The 17268-nt window shown below is 42.8% G+C and overlaps 1 protein-coding gene across 5 annotated transcripts; it reads right to left on the bottom strand.

Moving 5' to 3' along the window:
* Window positions 1-1310: 1310 nt before the first annotated feature.
* On the bottom strand, window positions 1311-16291 carry cep295 (centrosomal protein 295). 5 transcript variants are annotated; one of them, XM_051128871.1, is made up of 25 exons: window positions 16152-16291; window positions 15791-15940; window positions 15467-15700; window positions 15278-15390; window positions 14255-14437; window positions 13944-14011; window positions 13631-13868; window positions 13202-13561; window positions 11842-11995; window positions 11390-11545; window positions 11126-11284; window positions 10958-10986; window positions 10239-10335; window positions 9963-10127; window positions 9768-9887; window positions 8452-8552; window positions 7911-8295; window positions 7743-7838; window positions 6181-6635; window positions 5621-5770; window positions 5477-5543; window positions 5213-5392; window positions 2165-2255; window positions 1920-2019; window positions 1311-1463 (listed from the first exon to the last, which is right to left on the bottom strand). In XM_051128871.1, exons 2-25 carry the CDS (start codon window positions 15921-15923, stop codon window positions 1425-1427), a joined length of 3873 nt encoding a protein of 1290 aa, XP_050984828.1. In that variant the 5' UTR covers window positions 15924-15940; window positions 16152-16291; the 3' UTR covers window positions 1311-1424. The 5 variants fall into 5 exon arrangements, 2 of the variants coding, with proteins under 2 accessions (XP_050984828.1, XP_050984829.1); XM_051128872.1 differs by having other exon boundaries at window positions 13202-13558; XR_007829171.1 differs by lacking the exon at window positions 1311-1463 and having other exon boundaries at window positions 2165-2326.
* Window positions 16292-17268: the final 977 nt, after the last annotated feature.

The following is a 17268-nucleotide window of genomic DNA, read 5'->3' as shown; positions in this document are numbered from 1 at the left end:
TAAACACAAATCCAAATGTTCAAACTAAATTCACAGAACTAAATTTGATTCATCAAAACCATTTCAGCTGTACTCAAAATCAAACAAAGCTTTTAAATGATTCATTAGACACTACATCAAAAAATGGAGAACACAGTGTTCAGTGCATGTAGTTACTAAAAAAGGACGTTTACTGTGTATAGTAATTATTTTGCAATAAAAAAGATACATAAACATACACACATATATGTGTGTGTGTGCGTGTACATATGTGTGTGTCTATCTATCCATACATACATATGTGTGTGCATTTTTCCTTTTTTTGGTATATTTACCAACCTTAGGTGTGAAAATATATTTGCACTTTGAACTGGCTTATATGTTCTACATTTAAATATTTAAAAAACAAGTGTGAAGAAGTTTGAATTATTGTGTAAACGATTACAGCCGTGTATATATATATAGATATATAGTGGGTTCTCAGGCATTTGTTTAATAAAAGTACTAAATTCCCTTCTGAAACTGTGAAAGACACTTTTTTTTTTGTTTGTTTTTTTGTTTTACAATGAACATTTTCCTCACATACTTTTCAGATGCTATTTATGTACACTGTAGTTTTCATTCATTCTTTTACTCTTCAAACTTTCAGTTAACTATAGAATGTTTAAAATTATGACCTAAACAAAGAACAAAAATTTTCCTAAGATGATGTGTTACTGCACCACAGCTATTTGAGTTTTTTTTTTTTTGGCTGATCCGCTACAAATAAGGGACTTAAAAACTTTAAATATTATCTCTAAGCATTTATACTGTCCATAAAACAGCTTGTGACGTACTCCTTCACTGGGTATGGGGCTGTTTTTCCAGGAGTTGGGCTCAGGCCTTTACTTCCAGTGAATGGCAATCATACCAAGAAATTTTAGATAACACTATGTGCTTCTCTCAGTTTGGAGACGGCTCTTTTCTGTTCCGTCATGAAGCCTCACTGAGCCTCACTGCACAAAGCAAGCTCCATAAAGTAATGGTTGGCCGACCTCAATCCCAACAAACACATTTGGGATGAAATGAAACAGATTGATGTTGGATGAGAAAGCCTGTTTGTCAGTGTCTGACCTCACAGATGCTCTACTGGATTAGCAAAAATACCACAGAAACTCTCCAAAATTGACAAAAAAGACTGGAAGCTGCTAGAGCTGCAAATCAAGGACCAACTCTATATGAAATGCCCTTTTAGTTAGAAATGGATGTCATTAAAGTCCCTGCTTATGTAAGGTAGGTTTTAAATTGCCTTTCAGCACATCTCCTCATTCACAATCACACTGGTGACTCAGTTAAATTAAAATAACATTTTACTTAAAATACACAACATACAGACATACAAATAAAAGAGCTTGACACTTTAAAATCTAAAACTAAAACAGCAGCAATGAACCTCCGTCAGAACATCAGCGGTTCAGTTTGGCCCTCAGTTTCTCCAGCGTCTTCTACAAAAGATAAGGAAACACATCACACATCTCAGAACATCCATATCTGTACAACATTCAAGGATCACGCTAAATAGTTATAATTCAACCCAGAAGCAGAAATGAAAAGACAAGGTCATTGTGAGGTAAATGTGAAGAGTGTGTGAACCCAAACTCTGATCTCACAGCCTTGAGCTGCAGTCATTTGCTTGGTTTGGCAGCCAATTCACGTGTGACTGTAACCTGAGGGAAATCAGTCATTTTGATGGGAATCTTGCAGACATTTGGACTATTTTACCTGAGGAATCTTCCTGTGTAAGGGTCAATATAACCAAAACCATTACAATGATGTTTGGCCTGAAGCTGATTTTGGGGTGGAACATGTTTTAGCGTGAGACTCATCCAGTCATGAGACCGCGAGTATGCTGCGTTATGTATGTCTCTGTTTCTCTTCAATGTCTTGCTCATGTGTCTCACCCTCTGGAAGTCTCTGGCCTTCTCCCGGTTCTTAGCGTACGATTCCTGACGGCTCCGCAGCTCCTTCTTCTGTTTGACCTCTTCTAACTGATTGTACAATCTGAAAGGAAGTTCAGCCATTACAGCAATCCTGTTTTCATAAGATGTCATCTAAATACTCTGTAACATCTAATGGTCAAAGATGCGGAGCACTAACATCTAAACTAGAATGCAGGCTAAGGTTCGTGCTAATCAGACGCAGGTACCTCTGTGTGCGGCGGTACATCTCAGTCTCTTCACAGCGTCTGTGTTCATCAGTGCAGATCCGCACCTCGGTCACGCTCTTCAGTCTGTTCGCTGTAAGCAGTCATTGTGTGTGACGTGTGCATTCAGATAAGCATCATCTACAATAATCAGTATGTCACTCACTGCAACAAATCAAAAATACACCATTCTTCATGCTTTCACTGTGCGGTGATCTACTTTAATGCTGTAAAAATGCCCTGAAATTCAAACTACAAATGTCATATTGACTTAAACAAAACACATACTGTTTTGCATCTCTGAGAAACACATTGGTGCCTGTTACTAAATTAAGCCACGTTTTGAATAAACCGTTTTAATGAATGCTTACTCAATGACTCATTAAGAATGACTTACCACCTCCTATGGGCAGTTTTAATTTCACGTAAATGTTTTTTTTTGTTCCAATTTAATGTCATAATTAAATATTCAAACTTAAACTCATTTTAAGTCTTTTCATAACACTCTTTATTCAGTGTGAATGCATTCATGCCACCTTTAATCTGCATTAAAGGAGAAGTCCACTTCCAGAACAAAAATGTACAGATAAATGTACTCACCCCCTTGTCATCCAAGATGTTCATGTCTGTCTGTCTTCAGTTGTAAAGAAATTATGTTTATCGAGGAAAACATTTCTGGAATTACCTCTGTATAATGGACTTCTATGGTCCCCCTGAGTTTGAACTTCCAAAATGCAGTTTAAATGCAGCTTCAAAGCCTCTAAATGATCCCAGGCGAAGAAGGGTCTTATCTAGAGAACTGATTGGCCACTTTAACACAAAAAAAAAAAAAAAAAAAAAAAAAAAAAAAAAAAAAAGGATATACTTTTTACCTAATCATGTTTAGCTCTGCGATGCACATGCATACTCTGTGTAATCTGGGTCAATACAGTTAGGGTAGGTCGAAAAACATTAACATTAACAATTTTCTTCTCCAACTTCAAAATCATCCTACATCGCCGTTTTACCTTTTTTTTTTTTGTAAAGGTCATTTGACCACCTTTGCATGTTTACTTTGTAAACACTGGGTCAGTTCTTCAGCGATGTAGAACAATTTTGAAGTTGGAGGAGAAAATGAGATGGGAGTTTTGACATACCCTTACTGTACTGATTCGGATTACACAGAGTCTGCATGTGCATCACAGAGCTAGATAAGACATGCATTTGAGGTTAAAAAGTACTTACATTTTTATTTTTTACAGGTCGTTTGGCTAGATAAGACCCTTCTTCTTTGGCTGGGATTGTTTAGAGACCTTGAAGCTGCATTTAAACTGCATTTTGGACATTCAAACTTGTGGGCACCACTGAAGTCCACTATATAGAGTGTAGTGGACAGCACATTCCAGGGCCTGGTTAATGGCAGGAGCCCTCCCTGACCACAATAGTGGACAGAGGTTTGCTACATTTTGATTGGATCGTGGTGAACTAACAAACAAACTGTCCAACGCCATCAGATAAAGATGCCAGGGCGACAGCCACACACCTCTTAGAGGGCAAGAACACCTTTGGTACAAAGGGGAAGGACAGGACTTCCTACTGGTCAAAATGCAGTTTCTGCCCTTCACCCACCTTGATTCCTAAGGGTTTGGCCTGTGACCGACCATAAAAATTCCTTAGGACCTCCAGATGCAGCAGCAGTGGGTGAAACAGAGAGAGATCATGGAGATCCATCCAAATGTTTTCAAACCTTAAAACTGATGCACACAACAACACACACATCTTATACTTATTCAGAGAAATAAGTATTCCTTGTGACAGCAACGTGTAGTGCAACATCTTACACAAACTCAGCTGTTAATGGACAAATGAATGAATGCATGCATGACAGTTCAATCTTCCCCCATCATGTTTGGACTTAATGTGTTCGTAACATTGCCAAAGTCATTCTGGTTTGGAAAGTGAGAAATGCACCAGTAAAACTTTAGTTACGCTTTTCTAACTTTCTAACTAACAGTGTTTGAACTATGCAAATAAATTCCACAGGAGGAAAGAAAGGAGGGTGACCCCATGTCCCCCCTGCTCTGATGGAACCAGCCAATCACAGCCAATTGCAATCTCCTCCTCATAGAGGAAGGGGATAAAGGTAAACCCTGTTAGGACACTAAGAGCAACACAGTTCTGAGTCTGAGCCCTACGAGGGTGAGACAAATCTCAGAAACAACCAGTCCCGAGTCTCCCATCCAGTGAGACAACAGCAGATCAACCTCGGTTCTAAGTCTGAGTCCTGCGAGGGGAAGGACAATAACTATATAGAGTTAACTATATCTGCGACCCGCAAGGGCGAGACAACAACAGATACCAAGTCCGAGTCTCCAGCTTTTGAGGCAGCAACAGATACGACCACGTTCTGAGCCTCCAGCCTGCTCCTTTCCCCATTGTACTTCCACCAGCGCAACGAGTGGAAGAAGTCGCCGCCACCGGACTGCTCACTCAACCACAGAGAACGTAAATATCACTTCCAAATGATATGATGTATATGATTTTCTAATTTACATTAGATATTATATAGCTGATTGCAGCTGATAAATCTTACACATTTTTTTTGATGCATAAGGTTGTTTACTTTATTTGTTTCAGAGTAGCAACAGTTTATTTTTGATAAACTCTTGATTACTTGAGTTTGATTACTCTTGTCTATATTTTGTTAATAAAATTTATTTTATTACAACTTGTGTCTTGCTTTTGTTGATAATACAGTAAGAGGTTCTACAAGTTAGAGATCCCACCAATCTTTCTTATGTGATGTACTCATAACCACACTATTTTGCCTCCCTAGGTTGGCGAAAGCAAAATTCACTACAACAGATAATTCCTAAAATGTTTTCCCTCAAAAAACAATTTCTTATTGCCTGAAGAAAGAAAGGCATTATCATTTTGGATGACAACAGGACGAATACATTATCTGTACATTTTTTGTTCTGGAAGTGAACTACTCCTTTAAACTATAAACAGAGCTAAATATGACTCCCATCCAACAAATCACCATGACGTGATGAGCAGGACTCCCATTACCTGTGTGTGTTTTGGAACCTGTGCGTCCTGTGTCTCTGGACATTTTCTGGAGCGGTGTGGCTTTTCCAGACTCTGCGTGTCTGGCTCTGATCTGGGCAGCTCTGTGCGCTGATCTCTGTGCAAGACGATCCCGCAGGCGCTGCTGCTGAGCAGATGAGCTCTGAAACTCCAGCAGCATCACTGCAACACACACAGTCATGTGACACTCACACTAACACTCAATACTAACACACCTGCGTGAGTCAGAGCAGCAGGTTCACTCACCAGCGTGAGCGAGTGACGCCTCAGGCCGCTCTGATTGGCTGTCGTCTGTACGGCACTGTGATTGGCCCTACGAGAGACAGGACCCATTAGCTCTGAATGACACACATGAAGCAGCAGTACACATCTGCACACACAGACCCTCACCTCACAGCCCTCAAATTCCACTTCCTGTGCAGCACTTCCTGTGTCTGAAGACTGCATGAGGGTGAGCTCAGGATCCTGTAGTGTCGACTCTGGAAGACTGATGAAGGAGATGGTGGACTCCTCCAGAATGCCCTTCACGTCACCCGCCGCCTGACCAGAGACACAACCACAGTCATGTGATTAACAGCTCAGCACGTGACGCTCATAACGGCCCAAACTCAAATAAACTCAGGATCACCTGACTCATGCTCCTCACTAGAGACTGTTAGTGTTGTGCATAGCTTCAGACACTTATACATTATACATCTCATGTAAACGGTCCCTTTAAGAGAAAGTAGCAAACCTAAACATGTAAAAACTGTTTGTAGGGGTTAAGAGGAATCAGCTGGGAGAATGCATCTTATGTGCTCACGTGAACATGGGTGTGATTCTGACAGGTGCGTAAACAAAAGCAGGTCGTCTACAGCACAAAGCTGACACCAGACATAACGACGTTGAATTGTCACAGAGTAAGCACCATCATGGTACAGTGAGGTGTTTTGTTAAACGTGAAACTTCACCTGTGCTCGTTCTATGAGCTCGCTCAGTGTGTTTCCTCCTCCAGCTGACTGCTGTGACTCAGCGTTGACCGGCTCTGGGTGTGAGCTCACTTCCTGTGAGAGCAGCTGGGGTACGAGGTCAAGGCAGTCTTCCTTGAAAGGGGAGCATGGCATGAGGCTCACATCTGCAGCAGTGGGAGGAGCCACAGTGTCAGTTTCACAGAGGGACTCGTGGGTAAGAGAGAGCGTATCCATGGATATCTGTAGCTCTGACTGGGACTGGAGCAGCGTGTCGGCTCTGAGATGCTGCAGGGACGGAAGGGACTGATCTGTCGGCTCCAGCCAGTCAGAGGCATCGGCCACATTCAAGCCAAACGGTTCTGCTTCCAGCGGGACGTAAAGAGCCGTCGAACAGTCTGCCGTCTCATTGGTGGTGACATCAGAGGGCAGAGGAAGAAACAAATCTGATGCATCATCTACAGTAAAACAAAATATACATCAGCTCCACTAAACATTACAACAATAACTAATTAAACTTCCTGCAGGAAACACAAGCAGTTCCTGCAGCATAATAGTGTGCACGTTTTACACAACTGAAACGCTGCATCAGACCTGAAATACTGGTCTCATGATACAACACTACATTTGAGATATAATGAGTGATCACTAGTGATGCACCAAGATATTTTTACTAAAACCAAAATTAAAGTTTTCATTTAGCCAAAAACAAGTTTAATAATCAATTAGCACATTTAAATAAATGACAACTCATAAAAAGGGCGCTATATTATTCAAATTGCACATAATGCCATTTTTATATCAACTTTTAAATTATATAACTGTCTCCACTTTTTCTTGTTTACATGACAGGATTTATTTAAATCAGACATCAATAACAGGTTTAGTAAAAATGTAATGAATATGTCATAAAGTGAATTCATTTATCAAAACGCTCCTCTCTCGAATTGTTTTCTTGCTAACTATGAAGTTTATAGACATTGAATGCCTTTCCTAAGGTAAATGTGATGTTACATCTCAAGCTATTCTGACGTCTTTCTGTGGTTGAAACACTGATTGATCAATTATATGAGACAATTCACTTCAGTAAGTTTTGTTTCTTTCAACACCTTCTGATGTTCATTCATAATTATTTCATGCTATAACTAGTAAAAAGGAACTACAAAATGTTGAAGGTTTGTTTACGCTCAACTGAAAAAGATAAGTTCATTAAAATGAAGATTGATTAAAAGAGCAAAATTTATATTGTTTTCCAACACTAGCATCCATGCAGCATGTTCAAGCTTATCTATGTTGTGTGCATGAAACAATGACCGAAACTGACATTCAGCAGTTCTCCAGTGGTGCACCGTTTCTGAAACTGACAATTAATTTTTGGCGTATTACTAACACTAATAATTACTGTTGTTTAGCTCAAGAACAAAAGCAGCAGATTTGCTGGAATAATCAACAGAGCACTGCCTTTAATCCACTGTAATAGTTAACACTGTGGTATATAATGCAGGATTATCCGAGGAACATCTTCACCACTCTGCATCATAAGGACTGTGGTGTTTGCCATTTACCGTGTGGCACGTCAGTCAGAACATCATGCGTCATCATCTGTGATGTAGACGGCTGGAGTGAGGATCTGACCGGACTGAAGCGCAGCACTTCTGCAGCTAAACAAACACAAGCACAGTCAGAGCAATCAAACACAGCGCAGATGCACACACTGAAGCCCCCATCATTACCTGTGCTCTGAGTCACTTCCTCCGGCCCATCGACGAGGACACTGCTCTGATCAAACACCTGAGACGAACCGATATCTGACGCTTTCCCAATCACTCGGCTCAAAACAGACTCACAGCCATCAAACTGATCAGATGCTGACTGATCTTCAGCACTCGAATATGTGCTTTCATCTGGCTGCGAGTTTGAGACGGGACCGGCCCAGCTCTGCCTCACGATGGGAGAGGGCGGCAGTGACTTGTTCAGGTGTCTGTCTTCATCGTGACTCACTGAGGACGACAGACGAAGCGATTCAGCAGGCGTGGCGCCGTGACCCTGCTCGCTTTGTCTGATGGATAACTGATCGGACAGGCGTTCAAGGATCCGGTTTACAGTCTCGCTCCAGCCCTGATGTGATTGAGCAGAGATTAACATGGAAACGTTCAAAAGAACAGAATCATGAGAATTAAAAAAAAAAAAAAAAATAAAAATAATAATAATAATAATAATAATAATAATAATAATAATAATAATAATAATAATAATAATAATCACACACAGTACCTGTGCTCTAGGGCTCTGATCATCTCGCACTGCATTTCTAGATGATGAAGATGAAGACGAGGAGTCGATGTCTGGACGGGGCTGTAGCGGCTGGAAAACACCTGGAGAAAGAATAAGACCCTTCAGCCCAAAGTATGCTTTTATGTGGACACACAAATACCAATTCAAACTGATCACATGATGCCAAACTGCATCTGTACTTTGTGTTGCCGTCTCTCAACACTGGCCACACCACATTAGTTTAGGTGCAGTGTTACCTATTAGTTTAAAGTGATAAGCAGTTGTCACATAAACGTATGAGTTTTCAATCATTTTGCTTAACCATCATCAAGTCTGATGCTTCCTGTAGTGCTTGTTTTTAGCAACTCGCTTTTCCTGTTGTGTGATAATTGCTTGCACCTGCATATGTCATGAATTAATTTATTAAGTGAACAATTGCAAGTAATATAGCTGCAAGCAGCAGTTACTGGGGTTTTTTAAACGCATTTAAATGCATATGAAAAAAGACATTTAGCAACCCTGTCACCACCTAAATCAATTCTTTAGAAAAGCAATTTTGGCAAATCCAGGTAATTCACCATAGAAACATTGTGTTTTTTTTAAAGGTGCAATGTGTAATAAAGGGAGGTGTGAGCGGTGAACTGAGCTGTTGGTTGCAGTTTGCAACCTCACCGCTAGATGCCGCTAAGTTACACATTGCACCGATAATGTTTATGACAGTTATAGCGCCAGCTGTGGTCTGATCCTTAAAACTTTGCACGCTTGTTTAGAATCACCTGTCCCATGTGCTCAGCAGGTGAAGTTTTGAGTTTTCCTTTAGGCTTTATAGAATTTTGGGTAAATTTGGACAGGCCCCTTTCTAAACAGGTCCTTAGCTTCCCAAAGGGGTACATTTCTTTTGATAATTATTGACCTAGAGAGTCCAGAGAATTGTACTGCAGTGTTTTTCTAGGATGAATGAAAAACCTAGGACTAGTTTACAAAAGTTGTGTTTTTACATCTTCTCAATCGTTCAACAAATGATTTGATTGACAGCAGTGGTTCTAGAGGAAAAACTGTCCGGGATGAGGAGTTCTATCATACGATAGAACAATGCAAATTGAGTACTACCGTCCCTCCAAATTTCAAGTCTCTATGACTTACAGTTTGGTCTGCACAATCAGTTTATATGGAGATCGCTGCTCCTTCGCTACTCTGACAATTACAGTAGGGTTTCAGCGCTACATGCTTGAACCCCTAATGATCATTTAAAACCAGCGTGTCTATGCGGCTAGCAAATGGAACTGGAGGTCAAAGGGCAGAGGAAGTGGAGTCACCTGAGAGCTGGGTGCTGGACAGAGCTGCAGCTGAACTCAGAGAGTCTCCATCATGTAGCGAACACTCCTCCTGAAGCACACTGGACCAGGACTGAGACTGTGAGCTAGTGTTCACCGCACCTGCACACATCACACGTGAGCGTCTGTACTTCCTGCACTCGTCTGATACGCTAAATGAACCAATGACACGTTTACCTGATGTCACTCCTGCGTGTCTCAGTGAAGCGTTCAGCTCCTTGCTGTATTTTTCTATGATCTGCTGCACAGAGTCTCTTACTTCCTGTTCCTGGTCAGCAGGCGTGTGACCGGAACTGGATCTGGGTGATGGGTGATCAGGCTCTATGCAGAGATGAGATGCATCTGAGAAAGAGATGCAGATGTGAGCGCTGATACAGAAACACACCCCCATACAGGACAGAGGCGGACGCTCACGCTCCAGAACAAACTGTAAATGTAAATGATTAAACACACCTGAAACAGCATAACTGGGCTCATGGTCACTAGTGGAATAGCTTCCTGTTGAGATCGTAGTGGACGAGAGATAGTCTGGGTCAACAGCTCCAACGCACTAGCAAACAAACACAGAGAACAGTTTCACAAGATGTGATTGGACAAACACACACTGAAATGCTTCACCTGAGCTCAGTTCAAGTGTAGAGACCTTCATTACCATACACGCGTTATTTGCATGTACTTCAGGTGCAAAACACTGTCATCATTGCTCAGGCATATACATGAACACACACAATCAAGCATGTGCACACACACACACACACACACACACATCAAGCATGCACACACACACACACACACACAATCAAGCATGCACACACACACACAATCAAGCATGCACACACACACACACACACAATCAAGCGCGCACACACACACACACACAATCAAGCGCGCACACACACACACACACACACACACACACACACACACACACACAATCAAGCGCGCACACGCACACACACACACACACAATCAAGCGCGCACGCGCACGCGCACACACACAATCAAGCGCGCGCACACACAATCAGCTTCTCTTGGCATAATCACTGGTGATGGCACGCTCAGATTTGGCTAGTTTTCATCACTGATCCACACACCTGTGGATCTCAGATGAGCCGTCAGTGAGGCCGTGTGCATCACGTGATCAGATTACCATCAGTGAGACACTGTCTTACCTCTTGCTTGTGATTCATGCTGGATAGACCTAAGGAGTAAACAGGACGAGAACAGTTAAAGCAGAAATAACCATCTGCAATAGGAGAAACAAAGCTGATGAAACTATCAAAACACAAACGACATAGTGGGCTCTAAAGCAGAGCTGCAGTAAATGTGCCGTTTCATACTCGCTGAGGATGTAGCGTCACGCAGGAGCGTTTCTCTCCAGGACATGCGGCTGATTCTGCCCGTGACCTGCGACCCCTGACTCACGCTGTGAGTGTCTTCAGAGGAGACGGCGGGGAGAGACACACTGCTGGATTCACTCACATCAACAGACTGGAGCTCTGCAGGAGCCAAATCACAGAGCAAAGAGACGTCACGTGAGGTCAGACATGCCCTGAATGAGGATAATATGAGGTGTGTGCTGGAGCTCAGGTGAGTTTGTGTACCTGTATCCAGACTGATGTTGACTGGAGTGTCCACTTCCTGTATAGCACTGAGTTCATGCTGCTCCATCTGCCGTAAGAAGGCCAAACGGGCGGGTGGACGAGACACGGGTGGCCTCACTCTCCCACGATGCACTGGGGCTGGATCATGTACACAGTCTACAAGACACATCCAGCACCTTTAGTGTGCATTACAGTACTTTTTTTTTTTTTCCTTCCCCAATTAATTTTAATTCCTCCGTTTCATGAACCAATATCACTTCCCAAGACCTTTTAGGTCCTTTGAGCTGTTTGTTGATGCATTAACATCTTTCTGGTCCTTGAATCTGATTGGCCGGGAAGTGATATCAGAACTGACATCAAAATGGAATCAAGAGCACATGAATCAGAATCTAATTAGTGAAAACTGTATCATCACCCAGGCCTCTGTGTGCGTGTGAGAGCACTGAATTTACCATCTGCGAAGACTGCTGTGGCGATAGCGACTCTGTCCCGCTGGCCGGGTGCTGTCGAGAGTTCGGTCTGGCTGTTACCTTCCTCATTGGCATTTAGCAGAGAGTTCAAAGTCATCCGGTGTGTCTGAACATCGCTAGAGCTCAACCCTAAACCCTGCCGGAGGAACAGCGCTTTACTGAAAGAGGCAATGATGTGATGTACATTTTTGTGAAACACTGTTGCCCACACCTTTAGGTTTAATAATTACCAATTTCATTCATTTATTTTTTTTTAGGTTTAACTTAAAGGGTTAGTTCACCCAAAAATGAAAATTAGCCCAAGATTTACTCACCCTCAAGGCTTACTCACCTTCTGACTTCCTTCTTTCAGACAAATGCAATCGGAGCTATATTAAGAATTATTATAGCTCCTCCAAGCTTTATAATGGGTGGGCAGGTGTTTCTCTTCATTAGTCCAAAGTCCAATGAAGTGCATCCATCCATCTTAAAAAGTGTCTCACATGGCTCCGGAGGGTGAATAAAGGCCTCCTATAGCGAATCAATGCTTTTTTAAAGAAAAATATCCTTATTTAAAACATAAATTACTTTTCTCTAGCTAATGCTAGCTATCATACATGCAATCTGTTCCGGGCAGATGTCGCTGCTCTCGTGAAGACCAACATTTGTTTACAGGAGCAAAAGAAGCTAAGTTTCCTTACTTTACCAAAGGAAAACCGGTCTCCTCTTGGCTTACATCAAAAAACATTGACATTATTCTTTACAAATCCTCGTTTTGTACTTCTAATTCGTGACTGTTGTTTTGATTTGCTCTCTCCTCAGTGCTTCTGCATTCTGAGCAACGCATGTGCAACAATGATGTCCTATGTCATCCACCCCGAATGGTTTCCACGTACAACAGATAGCACAAGCTAGACTAAAGTGATTATCATGCTTTAAATATTGATATTTTTATTACAAAAAAAACGCATTGATTCGCTACAGGAGGCCTTTATTCACCCCCCGGAGCGGTGTGAGGCACTTTTTATTATGGATGGATGCACTTTATTGGACTTGATTTGGACTGATGAAGAGAAACACCCACACACTGACATTATAAAGCTTAGAAAGCCAGGATAATTTTTAATGTAACTCCAACTGTATTCATCTGAAAAGAGGAAGTCATATACACCTAGGATGGTTTGAGGGTGAGTAAATAATGGGCTAATAGTGAACTAACCCTTTAATTTTGCGGGTGAATTATTTCTTTAACAAGAGTTGAGGCTGTTATTGACTATAGTTTTTATTTCATACTCATTGCGCTTGGTGAAAACAAACATGAAAATAGATGTGTCCTGTGGTTGGCTGGTCAGGTAAGATTTACCTGTCGGTCTGCTGTGATCAGAGCCTGCAGGATGTCTCGCTGTCTTCTTATCTCCTGTCTGTCCACCTCCACAGGTGGCTGCTCCTGCTGTGCCTGGTTCTGAAGCAGCGTCATGGGCCGCACTGGACCGGCAGAACCGAAGGAAGGCACCATCACTGACCCACTGACCTCAGCGGGTCGTGGCATTGCACGATGCTGCCGACTGCGCAGGAGCTCCAGAACCACAGAAGGGGGAGGAAGAGGGAGCCGGTCCTGCTCAGAAACACCATCTTCCTGTCCATCCTGCGGTGACCTTTCTGAGAGAACTGATAGGCAGCTGGAATCAGATCCAGAGGGGTTCGGCAGGCTGACGCAAGGCTGCTGTGGAAAACAGTGGCTGTGAGGTTGGTGAATGACGAGAGCGGCAGTGTGATAGATATGAGCACTGACCTGAGATGGAGCAGGGCGAGATGGAAACTGACTAACAGGTGCTTTTTCTGGATGGAGGACATTAGGATCCGGGATGAGATGGAGAGGAGGTGCAGAGCGGTCATCAAATTGTGCCTCTGGAGGAAAAGAAGTCTGCTGTGGTGCTGCTGATGTGCTGCCCATGGCGTATCGTAATTTCAGAGTATGCTGATACTCCTCCAGCCGTCGACGAGCTTCCTCTACACACTTCTTATGAAGCCTGTGGAGAAGAGCACAGAGTCACACATGTGACACATCGGATGCATTACTGCTGCAGTGTGTGTTGCAGTCTGACCTGTTCTGCTCCAGGAGCCTCTGCTGGTACTGATGGAGTCTCTGCGTGTGCGCGACATCCGGACGAACCTGCACACACACAAAGTCTAGTTAAAGAGTTCACCTAAAATGACCACTGTCTTCACTTACTATCCCTTTAAAAAGAACGTTAATGTCTTTATCACAATATTTTCAAAATTGACAGGTAAATACACATTTTTACAGAAAGGTAAGCATTACTAACTTAATGTTACTGCTGCACACTGAAAAAATTACTGATTTAAGGTTTCAACAGCATGTCGTTTATGATCGGTTTGGTCTGAAAGATCGCACCTCTGCAGGCAGTTCAGGAAGTGCTGTGCTCTCTTCAATCCCAGCATGCCTCTGAGCAGCTTCCTGCAGTGTCCTGCTGGTCTGTTGAGTGTCTCTCAAGCGCTGCTCGAGCTCACGCCGTTTCTCTTCCAGCTCCTCCAGCAAAGCCAGCTGCTCCTGCTGCTGTCTCAAAAGTGCCTCCACCTGAAGAGGAGGTCAATCAAGATGATGTTAGAGCTGGAACAAACCACAAACACAAGGAACCAAGAGCAAAGTGTCTCGACAGATTAAAAGAGAGAAAAACAAAAAACAAAACAAAAACATACACATAAAACTGTGATCAACAGCAAGTAAACGCATAGTTTCTGGCTCTGACTGGAGGAGTGACATTCAAAGCTGTTGTTAAATAGCTTGTGCAGTTACATACGTGTGTGTGTTTCCCAACATCTTCAGATGGATGTCATTTCATCAGAACCATATGTTTTACAAAAGAAATCATTACAAAATCGCTACAGACAACTTGTTTCTGATTGGTCATTTAGCCATCAAACATCTCCGTTACACCGCAGGCTATCCATGCACACACACAGTTAGAACGGGAGTCAGCACCTTGTACCCAAACCACTACCAACTGTGGTAAAAAGGGCCTTTAGTATTCATATTACTTTGTGTTGTCCAGAGACTTTATTTATTGCTAGGAAACGTTTCCTTAACAGAGGTTAAAAGAATGTAAAAGTTAAAAAATTAACTGGTCTAAACTCAGATCAATATTGCTTCTCCATATATATTCTTAATTTGGCAAGTATCCATATAATAAGTGCGATATCAGAGCATGCTGGCGTCCTCATGAGGTCTCTGACATCTGAGCTCAGATCAAGTGTAGATGCCTTCACAGAATGCAAGTGTGTTTCACAAGCACCTCAAGTACAGTAGAGTCTCATCACAGCTCAGCCGCTTAAATGTTGCGTGTTTGTTGGAGGACAGGAGAATTATTAGTGCCACGTGTCCCATATAATCCACACAGACAGTGATGTTCTAACTCACATGGGTCGGCTGGTCCACGTGTGCCCTCCTCTCACTCTCTGGCATCAGATGGACTCGTTCCTCCAGTGGCAGCAGCGTTCCAGCCACAACAGCTTCATCACTTACATCAGGAGCTGAGGAACAAGATCAGACTGGAGATCATCTTGAGAGTCCCTAATAGCAGTATGATTGTAAAAGTTGAATGCTTACCCTCCTCAGTGTGCGTTGTGCTGGGTGTCTGCTCCTCTGAACTGCCTCCTGATGCTTTTTCCTGGCTGCTTAAAGATCCTGTTTCAACACTCAAGGCTTGCTCCTCAGCATCTCCGTCATGTGACGTCACTGGCGTGTCAGCGATCTGCTGACGGGTCCTCTGATCTCTCTGCCTCCTGATGCGCTCCAGCAGTCTGGTCAGAGCCCGTCTGCCCGGGTCAGCCGGAGGAGAAGCTGCCGAAACATAATGGAAAACATCACTGAAATTTCAATCTCTACTGCAGTCCCATCCAGTGACATGGCACTCTCTGATTGGCTGCCCACCTGGAGTTTCAGTGACTGGTGTCTCAGGCTCTTCTCCTTCAGGTGCACATTCAGGGTCAAGGGTCACATCCAGCTCCTCATCATGACTAGCAGCAGACAAAGAGGGAAGAGGTTCGGGTACCAGCTGCAGCATTAAGTCACCTTTGACCTCTGGAGAAGATCACATGACAGACAGATGATAAATAACAAATGCAGAAGAGCTCATTAACATAACATAAAATCACACTCTAGTTTAATGTGTTATTAGTCTATTCATGCATAATCTATAGCAACAGTGACGCCACTTAAAGTTTCCCCTTCTAATTTTGGGGAACATGTGTATTCGTGTGTTGGAGAGCTGTAGTGAAGTGAGAGCACATACTGCGCTCCTCTGTGTACACGTCCTGAAAGGCGATCTCAAGCTCCCGCTGCTGCTCGTCGCAGCTCCTCCTGTCTGTAGAGAGGCTGGAAGATCTGCGCCGGGATGATGTTCACCGCCTGTCTGCGACGCAGAAGATCGGCCTGCTGCAAACGCTCCAGCTCAGAGAGCAGCCGTGCACGATCCTACAGATGCACGTGACAGAAACGCATCAGAGTCCACATTCAAACGCACACGACTGCATCATGAATCAGACGACACCAATCAGAGCTCTACCTGCGTGTGCTGCTCTCTCCGCAGCGCATGGTTTCCTCTCAGTCGCGCTTTCTCCAGTCGCTCCTGCCTGTCACAAGCTTCCTCTCGCTGCAGCTCCTCCAAACGCTGGATCTCCAGCTCTGCGGCCTGTTGAGCGCACAGCTGAGAAACACCACACCAAACACACATCATAACAACACTGATCAACATAGAGCAACATGACAAAAATTTATACAAGAATACACATGTGACAGTGTGGGAAACATGCCTAGATAATATTTAACTACATTCTACTGTAGTGTCATTTTTGCGTTAAACATTTCAAACCTACTCTGCTCTGAAATGGTTTAACTTTTCCACCTCAATCAGTGCAAATACATAACTACATTGAGATATATACTGAATATAGAAGCTCTAACATCAAGTATATTTTTCTTTCATGTCAATCTCTCATATGTGGGCATTATTCATATAGGGCTCTACAGTGCGACAATTTCAGTTGCACTGGCGACCGAAAACAATTTCGTGCAACTATGAAAAAATATTTAGGAGCACCAGTGCGACTGACCCGATCAGCATGTGTGAGTGTTTGCGCTCCGGGGAGCTTCATAGGTTTCTACATATTTTTTTCCAACGCTGAGTAGTGTATCACAGACATATCTCACCAATCCTTTCATAAACAAAGTGTAGAGAGTGTAAATAAGAGATTCATTGATTCACTGTGCAGTGTAGAGAACTTTGTTCATTATAACGGAACTTTGTGAGAACGCCATGAACTAAGATGAGTGACAGCTTTTAATGATTTTTTGAGTGTGTAATGAGATATTGATTTAATACAACAGTTATATAAACAAGAAATTAATAT

The sequence above is a fragment of the Labeo rohita genome, chromosome 15, assembly GCF_022985175.1.
Source record: "Labeo rohita strain BAU-BD-2019 chromosome 15, IGBB_LRoh.1.0, whole genome shotgun sequence".
NCBI classification, from domain to species: Eukaryota; Metazoa; Chordata; class Actinopteri; order Cypriniformes; family Cyprinidae; genus Labeo; species Labeo rohita.
The sequence above is the reverse complement of the archived record's forward strand: the minus strand, read 5'-3'. Positions and strand labels throughout refer to the sequence as shown.

What these genes read in the sequence shown, in the direction of transcription:
- cep295 (XM_051128871.1), bottom strand. Translation starts at nt 15,923, where the DNA reads ATGCTGCAGCTGGTACCCGAACCTCTTCCCTCTTTGTCTGCTGCTAGT. An exon ending in CACAACGCACACTGAGGAGG is followed by an intron (nt 15,391 to 15,466) that starts GTAAGCATTCAA and finishes CTTGTTCCTCAG; the next exon opens with CTCCTGATGTAAGTGATGAA. An exon ending in TGGAATTTGAGGGCTGTGAG is followed by an intron (nt 5,544 to 5,620) that starts GTGAGGGTCTGT and finishes TGTCTCTCGTAG; the next exon opens with GGCCAATCACAGTGCCGTAC.